Genomic DNA, 17,924 nt, shown 5'->3' on the forward strand with positions numbered 1-17,924 from the left:
CTATTTTTTATGTGTTGTATAGAAGGAAGTGGAACTCTGTTCATTCATTTTTTTGCGCGGATTGTCCTCTTTTGTGCGGGTATTTAATTTTTGTCCTTTACTTAAAATGGTGGCCGAAAATATCCCGAGGTTCTGGATTCGAACTTTCGCTCTGAAAAAAAAGAAAAAAAAAATCGCAAGGCAAGACTTTGTAAAAAGTTTGCCTTATGCGACAGATTTTGCCTTAAGACATAACTAAAAGTCTGTCTTATGAGGCAAAGTTTGTCGTCTCCAACAGACTTTTAGTTATGCCTTATGGCAAAGTCTGCAGCATAAGGCATACTTTTCCTTAAGACATAACTAAAAGTTTGTCTTATAAGGCAAAGTCTGCCGCATAAGACAGACTTTTTGCATAGTCTTTACTTACAATTGTTTTATTTTATTTTTATGACTAAGCCGGGGTTCAAACCCAGAACGTATTTTAGGAGAAGGACAAAAAGTAAAGATCAGCAATTTGAGGGCTAAAAATTAAAGACCACCCAACGGAGGACAATCGTGCAAAAGGCCCCTGTTCATTCACATTGACGAGCCTCTCAAACAACATGGACGATAAGCCCTTGTAGGCCCAATTAATAAAAATTCCTACAATATAATGCACGTCTTCCGAAAATTTGCACAAATAGCACATTCTGTTGGCTGAAATTTTAAGTTTTGTCTTCATTTAAGAAATTTATTTAAAAGCAGTCTCTACGCTAAAATATGGGCACGTCTTACCAATTTGACAAAATTTGTGAACAAATTAACGAGATCGGAGGTTGAAGATTGTCTCCATCATATATAACTTGTGGACAACTGAACACGGGAAAATTCTGTTACTTCGACAAGATTTGGTAACAATTTAACAAGATAACACATAAATGTAGTATTATAAGTGTAATTCTAAATATGCAAATTTTATTTCAAGAATATAAAAAATAAATATCTTAATTCACATAGTACACAGTTTGTGTATTTTTCACCAAATCCTAGCAGTTTCTTTGGGATATCCCAGCATTAACTTTGAGATTAATTTTGTACCATGTTTGGTAGAAGGTATAAAATTATGGGAAAAAAATATATATGTACAAAGTAAGTGGGTATACTTACGTAAAAATGACGATACTTTTCAGTTTATAAAATATATCAATATATTTGTTACAAAATATATACGAATCAGGTAAATTAAAAAGAAGTAAATAAAACACATTAAATAAACTGTTTTCCTTATTTTATCCACTTTTCTCTCTCCATTCAAAATTAAGAGATATTGTTCCCTGATTTTCTCCAACTTTTGCTCTTTTATTTCATACACTTTTCTCTCCCCATTCAAAATTGAGAGATATTATTACCTAATTTTCTCCAACTTTTACTCAAAAAGTCCATTCTAATCGGTAATTTTTATGTACAAAAACACCAGAAAACATATATGTATAATTTTGTATGCAATATCTATAACTGTATAAATTTGTTATAATTTTTATATATGAAACATGTATAAAAATCGTATGTATTTTGATTATGATAAAGTACATTTAAATTATATAAAATATAATCAAAGTATGTATAAATTTTGAGAAAATATGTATAATAAATTTGTAATTGATACAAACCAGATTCCATGCAAAGTTTATACACCGTAAAAATAAATATGTATAAATTTTTGTATGCAATATGTATAGGTATAAATTCGTTATAATTTTTATGTATGAAATATGTGTAAAAGTTGTGTGTATATTTTGATTATGATAAAATACATATAAATTGTATAAAATCTGATCAAAGTATGTATAGATTATTAGAAAGTATATATGTATACTAAGTTTTCTGATTGATACAAACCAGATTCCATACACATTTCATACACTAATGCATATCGAATTTATTCGCATTTCATACACATTGTACCGCATATATCTAAATGATATAGAGCAAATTTCATACACATTTCATACATATATTAGTTTTCAACATTTTTGAAAACTACAGTTTATATAATATATAAAGATTTCAAAATCTGATATACTTTATAATTTTGTTGGTATACTTTATAAATAAGGAAAAGTATCCTTATGTTTTGTAATATTTTATCTTAAGTAGTATTATTAGGTTATTTTCCCTAAAATTATCTCAGGATAAATTTATACCTTCTACCAAACAAAGTATAAAATGAAGCCCGTCGTTAAAGATGAGATATTCCACCTCATCCCATTAATCTTGGAATTATTTTATCCACCTTTTAGATATAATCCTGGGATTATAATATCGGGATCCACGTACCCAACGACCACTAAAAGGTTAGTCGCTTTCAGTGACGTATTGTCAACTTGCTATTTTATTCTGCTTTATTTGACCATCTAGTTTACAATATTTTGCTGTTTCATAATTTTTGGGCGAGAATTGGTGGGCCAAATTAAGCCCGTCAACTTGTTTCCGTTAACCGGTTAAAACCGGAACCGGTTCCGGTTAACAGTTTATTAAATACCGGTCCGGTTTCAATTTTTTTGGAATCGGAACCGGACCGGTTAAACCGGTAAAACCGGTCGAATTAAAAAATAATAATTAAAATGTAGCCGTTGGGCTGCTTAGTTGGACCGTTGGCCAACGGTCCCTTTGCAAAAATGGCCGTTGCCAAACAGTCCCAAGCCCACATTTTGGCCCGCCCCAACCCTCAAACTATTTTTTTAACACTTTAACCCATCCCCCACCCCTATATAAACCCCTCTCCATTTTCATTTTAATCCACACCAATTCACTCTTCTCTTTCTCTCAATCTCTCAATTATAGTTACTTTGCAACAATTAGCCACTTTAAATTTCTCTCAATTAAATATTATAAAGTCTTATTAGAGTTTCAATTATTAATTTTGCAATTATAATATTGTTGGTGGAGTTGGTGATTTTGCAACAATTCGAAGTAGCTTTGGTGGATTTGCAATTCTAACCGCTTTCACTTTGTTGGAAATTAGTCCGGCAATTTGGTATCTTCGTTTCAACTCTATCTTTATTTTTCGCAATTTAATTTACGCAATTTAATTTGTTGCAATTTATTTTCTTGTGATTTATTTGAGTGTAATTTAAATTAATTCTATTTAATAATGGCGAAGAGAATTAGACGTGGTGCCGGTAGTAGTGATATTGTTCGGGGTGGGTTTAATGAGGAAACATTTGTGGAAGAAACACCTAATTTAGGTATTGATGTTGGTAGAAATAATCCACTTTTAGATCATGAGGCAATGCAACAACATTATACCGACACTTTTATTGAAATTGATGATGATGATGAAACACAAGCCCCCGAAAATTCCATAGGAGATACAGGTCATGCATAATCACATACACAAGATAAACCGCCTAGAACTCGTAAGCCAACCGCTAAAATTTGGAATTTTATGACTAAGGATAAGGAAAGCCAAACAGCTAAATGTAACATATGTAAACAAGTATTTGCTTTTAGGCAAGGAATTAGTAAGGATGGTGGAACGGGTACACTAAATGGTCATATGAGAAAGAAACATATGGATGTTTGGGGAGAGCAAACGGGTTCAAATGTGGGGGGTATTCAAATGACGATAGACCCACGAACCGGTAAATTTTTTAAGTATGACAAGAAAAAAGAGCGTGTAGAAATAGCTAAAATGGTAGCTTATGATTGTTTACCATTTTCCTTTCCTTCGGGTTTGGGGTTTGTTACTTATATTCAACGTTGTTATAATCCGTTATTTGAGGGTATTCCTAGAAGTACTTGTAAAGCGGATGTTATAGATTTGTATAAAAAATATAGATTTTATTTGCGTCATGTATTTAATTCTTTAAATTGTAATGTTTCTCTTATCGCTGATTTGGGTCTTAGTCTTAACAAGTTAGATTTTTTTCCTATTACATGTCATTGGGTTGATGATAATTGGGTTATGCAAAAAAGAATTATAGCTTTTTTATATGATGAAGGGAAAGGTCGTCACGATGAAAAAATTTTAGCGGATTCAACGTCTACTATTATGAGATTTTTTAACATTTATAGAAAAACACTTTGTATTGCTTTAGATAATGCTTCTAATAATACAAAGGCGATTGGTCTTTTAAAAAGAGAATTAAACCCTCCGCTAAAAAATATTTTTCATGTGAGATGTAGTTGTCACATTTTAAACTTAATTGTTAAAGATGGTCTTGTGTGTTTTGACGATTCTATTCAAAAAGTTAGAGAGACGGTTGCGTTTCTTTTTTGTAATGCTAATAGGAGAAGACTGAGAGATTTTAAGAATTGTTGTGTGGAAAATAACCTTAGACCTAGGAAAATTCAAGTAGAAATTGAGACTAGATGGAACTACACTTACATTATGCTACAACAAGCATATGAGGATAGGATTCCCATACAACAAGTTCACAACAAATATAATATTAATAATGATGATTGGTTAAATTTTACGCATTGGGAAGATGTTAAGGAATGTGTTGAACTCTTAGAAATTTTTTATAATGCAACTCTTGCTTTTTCTAAACAATTCTATCCCACGGTAACCGAAATTTTAGCCTACTTAGCGGAAATAGCTAGAGTTTTACAAGAGTATAAACATAAATCCGGTTATCAAGCGGCTATTTTTTATATGACAACAAAATTTAAGAAGTATTTTTTTCCCATCCCAACTTTATTTATATTGGGTTCTCTTTTAAATCCTTGTTTAAAAGTGTCTTATACTAAAGCATTGGTTAATCAAACTTATACATTTTTAGAAATTGAAGAGGGAGTTGAACCATCTTTAGCTGAAGCCGACCTCGCTATTGATGCCGAGTTTAGAAAAGTTTTTAGTCATTATTCTAATTTGGAAGAACATGCTACACCCGTTGCTCCACGCCCTACTACTTCTCAAAGTAGCAAAAAAGGCTTGTCGGGTTTGTCGCATTTAAAAGTTTTACATTCACATCCAACTCCTTCTTGTAATGCAAACTTTGATGAATATCACTTTTATTTGATGCAGCCAAATGTGGATATCAAGGAACTAGATAATTTGGACGTCTTAGCATGGTGGAAGAAAACAAGGCAAGTCATCTGATACTCTCAAGAATGGCTCGAGATATCCTTACAGTTCAAGTATCAACCGTGGCTTCGGAGAGTGCATTTAGCCAAGGAAGACAATAAATTGGAGACCATAGACACTCATTATCCGGATTTAGCTTGCAAGTACCAGTGTGCTTTCGTGATTGGATTAGATCGGAGCGACACAACCATAACTTAGAAGCGGTGGAAGGCGAAGAGGAAGAGATTGAAGATTCGATAGCAAGTGGAGCGGACCAAATGGAAGACTTTGAAGATATCTCCATGGCCGAATATGATATAGGGGAAATTAGCCAAATGATTGAGAATTGGTGATTTTATTATTCTATTATTTCTTTGCAACTCATGTATTATTTGCAAGTTAAAAAAAATTACAACTTGCAAATAAATGTTATCCAAGAATGAATAAAATATATGGCTCATTGAGCTTTCTTCTATTTACTTGTGTTCATATTTTTACTTATATTAAGTTAGGAATATACCTAAAATATACTAAGAATATACTTATAATATACATCTACTTAAATTAAAAACTAGAAAGTTATATACTTGAAAAATAACTAAAATATACTAAGAATATACTTATAATATAAATATACTTAATTTATAAAATACGAATTTATAAACTTAGAAAAAAATTAAGCTATAAATAACTTAAGTTATAATATATAAGTATATATAGTATACATATAACTTAAACATATATATATAAGTTATAAGTCAATATAGTATATATATAACTTAAACATATATATATATATAAGTTATATAACCTAAGTATATTGATATATATAAGTATATTCTTAGTATATTTTAGGTATATGTAGTATAACTTAAGCATATAACTTAATATATATATATATATACGTATATCTTTGTATTCATTAGTCGGTAAATATATAAACTTTACTTATAAACTTATATAACATATGTAAAATATACCTACAATATACTAATAAATACTATAATATATATATACTATACAAAAAACAAAAACAAAAAAGAGGTTTTGGACACTTTTGAATCGGAACCGTCCGGTTTCGGTTATTTAACCGGTAAACTGGAACCGGTGGCCGGTTCCGTTTTTTAAACCGGAAACCGGCCGGTTTGTTAACCGGTTACCGGTCCGGTCCGGTTCGAACCGGTTAACAAGTTTAGGCCAAATGTAGTTTTCTATGCATACTACTGCTAAATTAAACACGCCGTTCTTCTAGCTTGTTATTTGACCTTTTGAAGCACTCGAATGTCATAATATTAACTTGTAAATCCTCATCGGTATGAGTGGCAGTCTGGCTGTTATCAGGAGGAAAGAGGGAAAGGGGAGGAAATAAATTAAATACATATTGGGTTTTGATCATTCACTAACTTGTAAATGATGGAAGCTCATATAGTACGAGTTACACTTAAATTCCAAATTATCCTCTATCTCTCATTGCATGTATCACTTAATTAATAAGTATTCAACTACTTGAAATAGTAAGCGAAGCTTTTCAAAAAAGTACTAATATAAGTAATTCAACTTGTTTTCCTAAAACATTAAAGCAAATTCAATTTGCCAGAACAACTAATACTTGAGCCAAAGATTGACGTTAACGAATGAGAAACAAAGAAAAGACATGTAAAACAGTAAAAGAGATTGATTCCGGCATCGACAATCACGTTTTGCCTATTAATATACGAGGAAAGTAGAAAGCTTATCTATAATTTAGACTCTAGGAATTTGGCCTACGTGGTATGGCTGTATGGACATATAATAAGTAATCCTTTCGTCTTAATTTATGTGATATAGTTTGATTAGCCACGAAGTTTTGAGACTTGTAGTCTAAAACAAGTCATGGATATATGTGTGGCTCTAACTCATTTCATTAAGGGTAAAAAGGAAAATTTTAAGTTACATTATTTTTAATATACAAATGTATCATTTTTTTAACAGACTAAAAAGAAAAGTGTATTACATGAATAAGAGAGAGTAGTAATTAGTAAAAGGACAAACTAAAGCAAGCTTCATATAGACAAACTTGACAACACCAACTCCACTGCCTATTTTTTCTTTCTACAAAACTCCAGTGCCTCCATTCAATCAGAAGAAAGCCCTTGTTTCACTTCGGTACTGTGTATTGTCACAGTTGATTCCGTGAAGGGACAGTGAGAGTACTTCTAATCTTTGTTTGTCTTAGCAAACCAAAGATAGTCCAACTACACAATCAACTTTCTCTTCCCGAGTATATGCACGTGAACTCCCAATAATTTTTCATGCATTTGTGGGTCCTCTTCGCGATAGGGGCGGAGTTACAATATTAGATACGAGATAAAACGAATCCAGTATTTTTACTTAGATCATATATTTATATTAGGAAATTCATTAAATATGTATAAATATTTAATTATGAACCCAATAACTAGAACAAGCTATGAGTTCGATGATAAATTCAAAACTCATAAACTTCAAATCTTGATTCCACCTCGTTAATCGCCAGCCTCTCTTTTGTTCTCATGCCTGATTCCAACCCCTAAGAATCTCATCCACACTCCACTCTCTCCTCTTTTCTCATTCTTCCATTTTCTTTCCCCTGCATTCTCTTCATTCCTAAGTACCTTCAAATTCCAATCTTCATAAAAGTTGTGAGCTTTAATAAACAATGTCTCTTTGGACATATTCAACTTTTCTTCTTCTTTTCATTCTGCTCACTTCAACTTATGGGGCATTTGGCAATGCAGACAAGGAACAAATTCTTCCACTCAAAAGACTTCAAAGGACACAGCAGTACAACAACCCAAGTTGTCATTCTCAAAACTCAAGTGAGTCTTAGCAAAAACAAGATTGTAGAGCTAGCTAGTCATTGATCATTAATTTATTACTAGAGGACATTTAGTTTTCTCTTTTGATATTATCAACACTTTATGGGGATCTCCTAATAGTCTTTGCTTCTTTCCATGCTTTTTATATAGTAGTATATGTCACCTTGAACACCCACCATTCCAATTTAATTATTCTTCTCTCAGGCTTAAAGATAGTTATGAGTGTAATACAAACTATTGAAAATACCACTAATATTGACTTTAGAATGTTTTCTGTGTGATTCTATAACACGTCAATATGTGATGTTGCTATACAAGCCAAGCTTTAGGTTCTTAAAACTCTGTATAACGGTAATACTTAGTCGTTTATCATACCTATAACTCATAGGATTACCTATTTGAACTGTGTTGTCAGTTAAGCATTTTTTTTTTTCAGGAAGTGAAAATGGAGCAACAATATTGGAAATGAAGCACAAAGATTACTGCTCCGGATCAATTGACAACATGAACAGAAATCTTCAGAAACAACTGGTAGCTGATGATATTCGAGTTCGGTCAATACAAGCTGATATCAAAAACATCATTTCTGGAAAAATTGAAACTTCATCACAAACCCAAATTCCTATAACTTCTGGTGTCAAACTGCATAGTCTAAATTACATTGTCACAGTAACGTTAGGTGGTCAAAACGCGACAGTAATTGTTGACACAGGAAGTGATCTCACATGGGTCCAGTGCCGACCTTGTAGATTATGTTACATTCAACCAGACCCTCTGTTCAACCCCTCTGTTTCTCCTACTTATCGATCAGTTTCATGCAACTCATCGACTTGTCAATCTCTTCAATCTGCAACTGGAAATTCAGGATTATGTGGGACCGATTTAAAAGAGTGTAATTATGTTGTCAGCTATGGAGATGGATCGTACACTCGAGGTGAACTTGGCCAAGACCATTTGGTTCTTGGAAGTACATCTGTTGAGAATTTTGTCTTTGGTTGTGGCAGGAACAATAAAGGTCTGTTTGGTTTAGCTTCAGGGCTTATGGGACTTGGAAGAAGTAACCTTTCTTTGATTTCACAAACATCTGGGATTTTTGGTGGTGTTTTCTCATATTGTTTGCCTTCAACTGGAACAAAGTCCTCTGGCTCATTAGTATTAGGGGGTGATAGTGACACTTCAATTTTCAAGAATGCTACACCTATTTCCTACACTAGAATGGTTGCTAATCCACAGCTTTTTAGCTTCTATTTTCTTAATATAACCGGGATTGGTATCGGTGGGGTGTCTATTCAAGGTTCAAGCTTTGGCAAAAGTGGAATTATGATTGATTCTGGTACAGTTATAACAAGGCTGCCTCCAACAATATACAAGGCTGTGAAGGCAGAGTTCTTGAAACAATTTTCAGGGTACCCTATAAAACCAGGATTTTCAATTCTTGATACTTGTTTTGACCTGTCTGCATATGAAGAAGTGAACATTCCTACTGTTAAAATGCAATTTGAAGGAGGTGCTGAGATTGAAGTGGATGTTACTGGAGTTCTTTATTTCGTAAAGAGTGATGCATCACAGGTCTGTTTGGCTATATCAAGCCTCCAATATGATGATGAGATTGGAATTATTGGAAATTATCAGCAGAAGAACACTAGGGTCATATACGACATAAAGCAGTCACGAGTTGGATTTGCAAAAGAAAGGTGTAGTTTCTGAGTTTCACGCAAATAAGACAAAGGAAGCCAATAATGTCACTCGCTGGCAAGAAAATCTAGAGGACTATTTTTCTGAATGTAGAGAAAAAGTAGACCTTCCATTCTGGAGGAAGATATAGAATATTATGAATGCAAGTTGCTATTATCAAAACTGTTCAATTGTTGTATTTCCTATCAACTTTTGTAATGTAGACTGGAGATCAACCCCATTATATATTGGTCCCCATATAATGTTCCTTCCTCTAAACATGAAAACAATAGTTACACAAGATTTTAAAAGGTAAAATTCAGACTTGTTTTGAAACTTTTCCTTATAGAAACAGGTTTTAACACATTTCAGTGCAACTATAAGATTTATAGCTTCCTTTAAGTAATTGTTGTAAAGTCATATAATATGCTTTTATAATTAGAATTTTTGTTGCCAAGACATCTTTATAGCGTACAATACTAGTTCTACTGACCAAAAGATGGGACTTTTTTTTTGTTTGCTTCAGAAATGTTTGATGCTTAATCATCCCGTAAACTCCAATAATATTATGCAGAGGAATTAAGTAACAATTTGGCATTCTCTCTACAGCTTACAAGCATATAACAACATGCATTATCCACACTGGAATGTCTCGACAACCGAGCCAGTTGTCCTTTCTTTTTTTCTTTTGTTTTCTGAGTACATGGCCCTTAGGCTGTGGGAAGAAAATGATACCTTTCCCCTTTTAAAGTACAAAGAACTAATGGTCAATCTCAAGCCCACCAGGGACAAAAAGATTCCTTCTGTCCTCTCTATAACAGCAAGAACAAAGCCAACTGTACTAGCAGAAAGATTCCAAGAAATTACAGCTACTAGTACATATAAATTCAGAAGGTCATCTTTCCTGAAGTGTTATGAAGGAATACAAGTATACAAGAAATCTAAGCCTCACCGGATGAATAACTTGGCTCAGTCAGCTCAACTCTCTTTTTTACCAGAAAGCTGATCATCCATCTAGTATAATTTCTGTCGTGCTGCATACAAAATTCAGCAGCACAGGAGAACACATGAAGTTTCACACCGGAGTACAGTTACCTAGTTTTACAGTTCGCGCTCATGTATCCACTAAATGCTGATCCACACTGCTCACAAGAGAAGCCATTTCCATGTTCTGATTGTCCAACATATCGTCGCCCTTTTTACTCTTCAACATCTCGGATGGGAGGATAGAAGCGTTTGGATCACTGCTCGGTATCAAAAATAGACTGCAAACAGGAAGTATTCTTAAAATGCTCCGGATCGCTATCACAATCCAAAGGTTGTCAAATTGTGTCCTTGTAACATTGAAGGCATGAAGTAAAAGGCCTCCACCCCAGGATGCTGTGAGCATACCAATATGATCGATTGACATTAGCAAAGCGAAAAAAGTTCCTTCAATGCCTGAAGGGCAAAGCTTTGAACTGAGTACAAGGAGAGGCATCCATTTGAGACGCCCAATCAGATGAGAGAATGCTGCATCGCTTACAACAACAACATAATCAGGGATACCAAATTTTAAGTTCACACGTGAGACCAATATTAAATCGACCAGCCCCGAAGCACCGTACAGTAACTGAGTCCAGAAAAGTAAACCACGAAAAGGATGGTTTTTAAACGCATTCTGGTAGAGGAGAACACCAAGAAGAGAGCCCACTGCACCAACAGAAGATATGGACCCTACCATCTCCTGCACAGACCATGGCAATAAAATTCACACTCTTGTGTTAAGATGGTTTTTTCCAACTCAAAAAGAAGATAATGACCAATTTTCAAATAATGAGCTGGAAGTAAGGTCTTGAATCACTTTCGTCTTGAATCACTTTCAAAGTTGTCAACAATAGGTTGTCTAGAGATATAATACAAATACCTTTGAAAAAGATGGTCCATCCTTTGCATCTGTATACCAGTAAAACATTCCCTCATGAATATGCAAGCTCAACGCTAGAGAAATGTACATGTATATACATGGCCTCCAAACATTCTCGCATTTCAGTGCCATCCACATAGCCTTACCAGCATCCGAGAATTTTTGACTTGCCTGTCTCAGAAACATACTTAGATGAGACAAATACAAAAGATAAAACGTTTCTAAGGTAAGCAAAAGCAACTTACACGCTTATATGCACTGTTATGTACATGGGCTTCACGAGTCATCATTCCTACTAAAATGACCAGTGCAGCAGGAATGCTTAAAATTCCAAATACCCCCTGCCAGAGAAACATGATTATCAGTAAACAAGGAAATATACCAGCGACATTAAAGCAGTGTCTGGTATTTGAACAGTCAGCTAATCATGCAACGGGATGGTTCAGTATGATCCAAAAGTAACCTAGAGTAGTCAAAGTTGCCGAAATGATTCAGGAAGTAATAAAATCTTATTGAAACAGCACTGCCCTAAGTTTAATGTGGAGTCTCAGGCTTGACGAATGATTTAATCAATTTCAAACCTCAACAAAAAGACGAAATAATAGTACACACAGAACGAAGAAAAAGTTAATAAAGAAGTCAGTCAACAAACCTTCGATCCAATTAGATGTACCAAAAACCCACTGATTGCGAACCCAATCAGTTGCCCCACAGAAGAGCTCAGACCACACAAGCTTTGCATGTCACTGGCAAGAGAAGGATGGCTTATGCTGTTCTCCGTCACACAAGCATCAATAGTCACATCTGCTATTGCCACTCCCGCACTGCCAGCCATTAGGCACAACAAAGCAGATGCAAGGGGTAAGTTCTGGTTGATTGACAGACTAATCATAGCGACAACACCAATAAAACCTAAAGAACAAAGGGAGGTAAGTCAAAAGAATGATTTTCTGTTTGCCATTTCAATTACATAGCATCTGGAAGTTGGAGACTATTGAATTCAATAAGTTGTTAAATAAATTACTTCAAATTAAGTCGAGCTAGCAAAAATTAGAATAAGCAAAAAGGATGTGTTTTGATGTTTTCTTCTGATTCCACGTATAATACAAAAAACATATATGTGGTTCTTTGTGCTTATTATTTTCATCCTTCACACTTGGCTTTACATAATCTGACAATAATGTACTAGATCAATGACTTGAGTAGTTTCCCTTCATGCTCTGGAGATTTCACATAATTAAGGGTTCCCCATTCTCCCAGCTCAATTCACTGCAGCAAGTCCGCTTTGCTGGAAAAGAAGGCATTGAACATATACAACCATTTGAAAAATCTAATGAACATATACAACCATTTGAAAAATCTAATTTACCACCACCCACACATGATGTAACTGATTTTCTTTAATAGCATAATAGATGAGAAAATAAAACAGCAAATAAAGAATTCAATGGTGGACCTCACTACCTATTTTAGTGATGGTCATAGCCCTTCAGCTGAAAAATGAAGATTTTGGAACTTTATATCTCTCTTTTCTACGGTAAACTAAACCAGATGGAGAAATACCAAATATCTTTATATCTCTCTTTGCATATATTCGGTGTTCAAGTTGCAGAATGTAATGGCTATTGAAGTCTATTTATGTCCGATAAGCATATAAAGACCCTGATATGTACTTATATCACCCGCATTTTGTATTTGGGAGGTATATTAATTTGCAAGTTGCAAATGTATTAGAAGCATTGCCCTTATACAAAACCAAAACCTAACCCAATTTTCACAAATCAATTAAGAAAAAGTGGTGTAGAAGAAAGAGAGGAGAATAACTCTTGACAAGGATTTGACCTACTTTGAGCCATGAGCCAATGACTTCACTTCCGCTTTCCATTGTTAATGTTTTCTACTTGAAAATAAAGTGTGCTCACTCTAACAGCTTAAACTTTTGGATGTGATAGTCGTACACTTCAACATTAGGTAATGAGAAGTGTAACTACCATGGCTTCCAGATAAATTGAATAAGTACCTCTCGGCTCTCACTATGATTACATTGTACAGTTAGTATGAACAACTCATATTATCAAAATGATGGCAGTTCAGGACAAGATTGGAGCTCCCTGGTGCATCACAGATGCAGAACATTTAACAAATGAAGACCAAAGACTTATCAATTCATCTTTTTTATTCTATGTGTCAACTCATATTTGAAATGCAGATTAAGAGCCTGTTTGGATGGGCTTAAAAAAAGTTTTCAGCTTATAAGCTGCTTTTTTTAAGCTAAGCCAAAGGGGCGAACTTATTTTTTTGGGCTTATTTTAAGCACAAAATAGCTTATAAACTGGCCAGCCAAACATTCAAAAAAGCTGAAAACAGCTTATAAGCTATTTTCAGCAACTTACAAGCTAAGCCAAACGGGCCCTAATAGCTTTAATAAATGATTCAGAGGTCAAATATAGCTTTATCGCCATAAGAAGCCCCAAGAACATAAGGAATTTCAGCTGATCCTCACGCTTGATCTTAAGTTGATGGTTTTACTAATGCTTAATGGTAAAATACACTTCAGTGTTATCATATTATCACTGCTTTACAAAGGAAAAAATCATAGTTGACTTCATAAACAAGAAACAGAATTGAGAAAAACATATTCAAATTAAAATGTGATTATTCAGTGATCCAGAACCCTTTATCCACGCAAACATACTCAAGTGTTCAAAACTCAAATCTTGAAAAGGGTTTTAAAAAAAAAAAATGGATGGTCCAAACTTAAAGTGAAGATTAATTTCAAGAAACATGTAACAAAGAACATGAAAAAAAAAAATACAAACATAACTGAAAATATTGAAAATTAATCATGCTTTAGCCATAATTGCATCTCTTCTAAATGAAAGCACCAGCTGGCATAATCCACTATGCAGTCTATTACAGTCCACAAGTACATACACTATGTAAGCATAAAGCACATAATTAGACTTATTTAAGCTAAAAATTAAACAAATTCCATTCACAAATCACTCACTTACCACCAAGAATGAAGTATGGCCTTCTATATCCTAAAATAGGAAGTGTATCAGTTAAAAGTCCCCAAAGAGGCTTAACAACCCAAGGTAATTGAATAATTCCAAAATAAACTTGAGCTTCAGATGGTTGTAATTTCTGTTCATCTTTCATATAATACTGTGTACTAATTCTACTTAGCCCTAAACTTAATCCCTGATTAATTCCATACACAATAACTACAGATGATACAAAACTCCAGTGTAACTCCTCACTTAGCTTTTTTAGCCAATTAAATGGCCGTAAAATTAGACTAATGATTTTGTCTTTTGGTTTTTTGTCTCTGTGAAGCTGGCCATCAAATGAATGTGTACTTTCTTGGGCCATTTTTCAATCAGAGAAGTGGTTAGATCTGAAATTTTAGTGTGATTATATGATGAAGTGAATAGTGTACATTTGGGTAATGGAGAGTGGTGAAGTCAAGTAAACGGAATGGAAATAACGATGATATAAGGTGATTAAGCAAATCGATGTGTTGACGTGAATGGGTGAAATAGGTAAAATGGCCACTTCTTTAACGCCTATTTAAATTTTAGCCAGCATTTCAAAATAAATTAAATCATTTTTTAATTTGAGACATCGAGGATCATGCTTCAATTTCTTTTTGTTTTCGTGCATTTTTCTCCTTTATACCTTCACCAACTTTTTCTCTTTAAAGAAAGTAGGAGTTTTGGTAAATTAAAGAAAGTATTAAGAAAACAAAGAAAAAAACTTTTTTCAACTTTAAGTAGTCCCTCTGTCTCAATCTATGTCTTTTCTTTTTTAATCTGTCAAACAAAGAATAATACATTTTTATATTTAAAATAATTTAAATTAAAATTACTCCTTTTACCCTCAATAAAATATATATATATATATATATATATATATATATATTTGTTTTTATTACATAGGGATATATATATATATATATTTGTTTTTATTACATAGGGGTAGGGGAAGGGGAAATGGGGAGGAGATTACAATGTGGGATTCGAACTCTCACCAACAAGGTGAAAATTCAGGTAACCAACCAACTGAGCTACTAAGTCCCTACAGCCACACAAATATATATAGTTTGTTTTAGACCATAAATTTTAAAAGTCTTCATTTATTCTTAAATCTTGTGTCTAATCAAATTATATCACATAAATTGGGATTTCATTGTTTTAGTCCAAATTAACCTAACCAATGCCGACCTAATTAAACTATGAATTGCTCGAGCCATGAAGCGTCTCCTCACATAATCCGCATTGACTTGTTCAGATCTACTTCAACCTTGCCTATTTGGGACACCCTAATTAAATTTGTTATGGCTCAGTTCAACTGACACACACAAAATGATAAATCTACTAGAAAACTATTTGTAGAGCCCCTCTAAGAATCGAAAGTTAAATTACTTTCTTTTGGTGAGAATTTTCTTAGAATTGAGGCCTCTTTGCATCCTTAAACCAAACCAAAGGGAAATGGGCAATTTGCACGATTGCCCTTATTCGGGGTGTTCTTTAATTTTTGGCCCTCAAATTGGTGGTCTTTAATTTTTGCCCTTCGCTAAAAACCTCTTGATTCCTAGTTCGAACCACCTCTCAGTTAAAAATTAAAAAAAAAATCGCAAGATAGAGTTTAGATTCGCAAGGCAGAGTTTTGCTACCTTCCGGCAGAGTTTAAAATTTTACCTTAAGGCAACGTTTGACTACAAACTCTATCTTAAGGCAGAGTTTTGCCTTGAGCCATAAGGCAAAACTCTCCTTTAAAGTAGAGGTTTGCATTAAAGCAAAAAAAAAGTTACAGTTAATAGTGCTTACATTTGATCTGCTTTGGTTTCCATTGCCAATTGCATACTTTTTCTTCATATTGATAGTGCCTATATGATCCTGTTTCCTTTTTATTTACAATTGCCTGCTCATTGTTTCTATTCATGTGCATAAAGTTAACAATGCCCATATTAGATCTCTTTCTCATTTTCATTCCAAACCATATGCTCATTGGTCCGATGTATGTGCTTAATATATATTCATGTCGCAAACCTCCTGGACGGAGGAGGCGGGGTTATTATTTTGTTACAAACCTCTGCCAAGGCATAACTTTTGCCCGAATAGGCTTAGGACTAAAGTTAGGCCTTAAGGTAGAAGTTTGCCTTAAGACCTAATTTTGGGTAAAAGCCTTACTTTTGCCCGAATAAACCTAATTTTGCTACAAACCTCTGTCTTGCAAATTTATTTATTTTTTTTATAGAGCTGGGGTTCGAACCAGAATCTCGGGGTATTAGGCGAAGGGCAAAAATTAAAGATCACCAATTTGAGGGGCAAAAATTAAAGACCAGTGCCTTTGAAGGGCAATCCGCGAAAAAAAAAAAAAAAAGGATGAAAAGTCACACAAATACAACTTTTTCAAATGTTAATTAAAAAGATTACAACTACTTTCCAAAAATTACATAACTACAACTTATTCAAAATTTTAACTTCTTAATTACAAAAATACAACTTTTTACATCCCTAAAATATCAATAATACTTAATTTTAGGAGTTACTACCATTAATGCATATCCACTTTTTACTTTCTCTTTCTTTCAAAATCATTAGAATGTAATTTTCCAAATAAACATAACAAAATCAACTTCAAATCTCATATTCCATCTACTGTTTTAAAAAGACTTTTTTTCTTTCGTTTCCTCCTTTTTATTCTTCTTTTTTTAATTTCACTTGATGATGATTCAATTATTTTTTTGTGACTAGAAGAAATTATTTGAATATATTAATATTAAGAAAAGTACATGAAAAGATATGGTATATGAAAATATGGTATAAGAAATGTACATGAAAATATACCTTAAAAAGTATACGGTATATTCAAATTGGTATATTTAACTGAAAAGATGATAACAAAATATTTGTGAATATAATAGTAGAAATTAGTATATTTAAGTTTGTATATTATATATAGTACATAATATAATAATATTATTTTTGTATATAGTATATAATATAACGATATACCTAATATATGGATATATTACTCTGTGTGCCAACCAATTGTACTCTACAAATCTACAATAACATATAAAGTATACAATATACAATATATAGATAGAATAATATAATTAGTTATGGATTACCAATAAAATAGGATCTTAATTATTTGACACCCCATCCCATTAAACTTGACTTCCTTTCGCCATCACATATTTACTATTCGATTTTTTTCTCTTTCTTCCATGAAATAGGAAAATTAACTCAATTAAATTTATATTTATATATATATTTAATATAATGAACAATAGATGCCTAATATATACAATAAGTATGTGGTCAAGTATTACAATAACATATAAAGTATACAATATACAATATATAGATAGAATAATATAATTAGTTATGGATTACCAATAAAATAGGATCTTAATTATTTGACACCCCATCCCATTAAACTTGACTTCCTTTCTGCCATCACA

The 17,924-nt window shown here is 33.1% G+C and overlaps 2 protein-coding genes across 2 annotated transcripts; one reads left to right on the forward strand and one right to left on the reverse strand.

Moving 5' to 3' along the window:
- The first annotated feature begins 7,519 nt into the window (after positions 1-7,519).
- LOC132052274 (aspartyl protease family protein At5g10770-like) lies at positions 7,520-9,803 on the forward strand. Its single transcript, XM_059443741.1, has 2 exons — positions 7,520-7,866; positions 8,303-9,803. Exons 1-2 carry the CDS (start codon positions 7,707-7,709, stop codon positions 9,571-9,573), a joined length of 1,431 nt encoding a protein of 476 aa, XP_059299724.1. The 5' UTR covers positions 7,520-7,706; the 3' UTR covers positions 9,574-9,803.
- A 510-nt stretch (positions 9,804-10,313) lies between these two features.
- LOC132052275 (probable folate-biopterin transporter 3) lies at positions 10,314-14,939 on the reverse strand. The gene is made up of 5 exons (XM_059443742.1): positions 14,461-14,939; positions 12,099-12,358; positions 11,692-11,787; positions 11,447-11,617; positions 10,314-11,266 (listed from the first exon to the last, which is right to left on the reverse strand). The coding sequence occupies exons 1-5, from the start codon at positions 14,819-14,821 to the stop codon at positions 10,655-10,657; spliced, it is 1,500 nt and encodes a 499-aa protein (XP_059299725.1). The 5' UTR covers positions 14,822-14,939; the 3' UTR covers positions 10,314-10,654.
- Positions 14,940-17,924: the final 2,985 nt, after the last annotated feature.

This window comes from Lycium ferocissimum, chromosome 4 (assembly GCF_029784015.1).
Source record: "Lycium ferocissimum isolate CSIRO_LF1 chromosome 4, AGI_CSIRO_Lferr_CH_V1, whole genome shotgun sequence".
Classification (NCBI taxonomy): Eukaryota; Viridiplantae; Streptophyta; class Magnoliopsida; order Solanales; family Solanaceae; genus Lycium; species Lycium ferocissimum.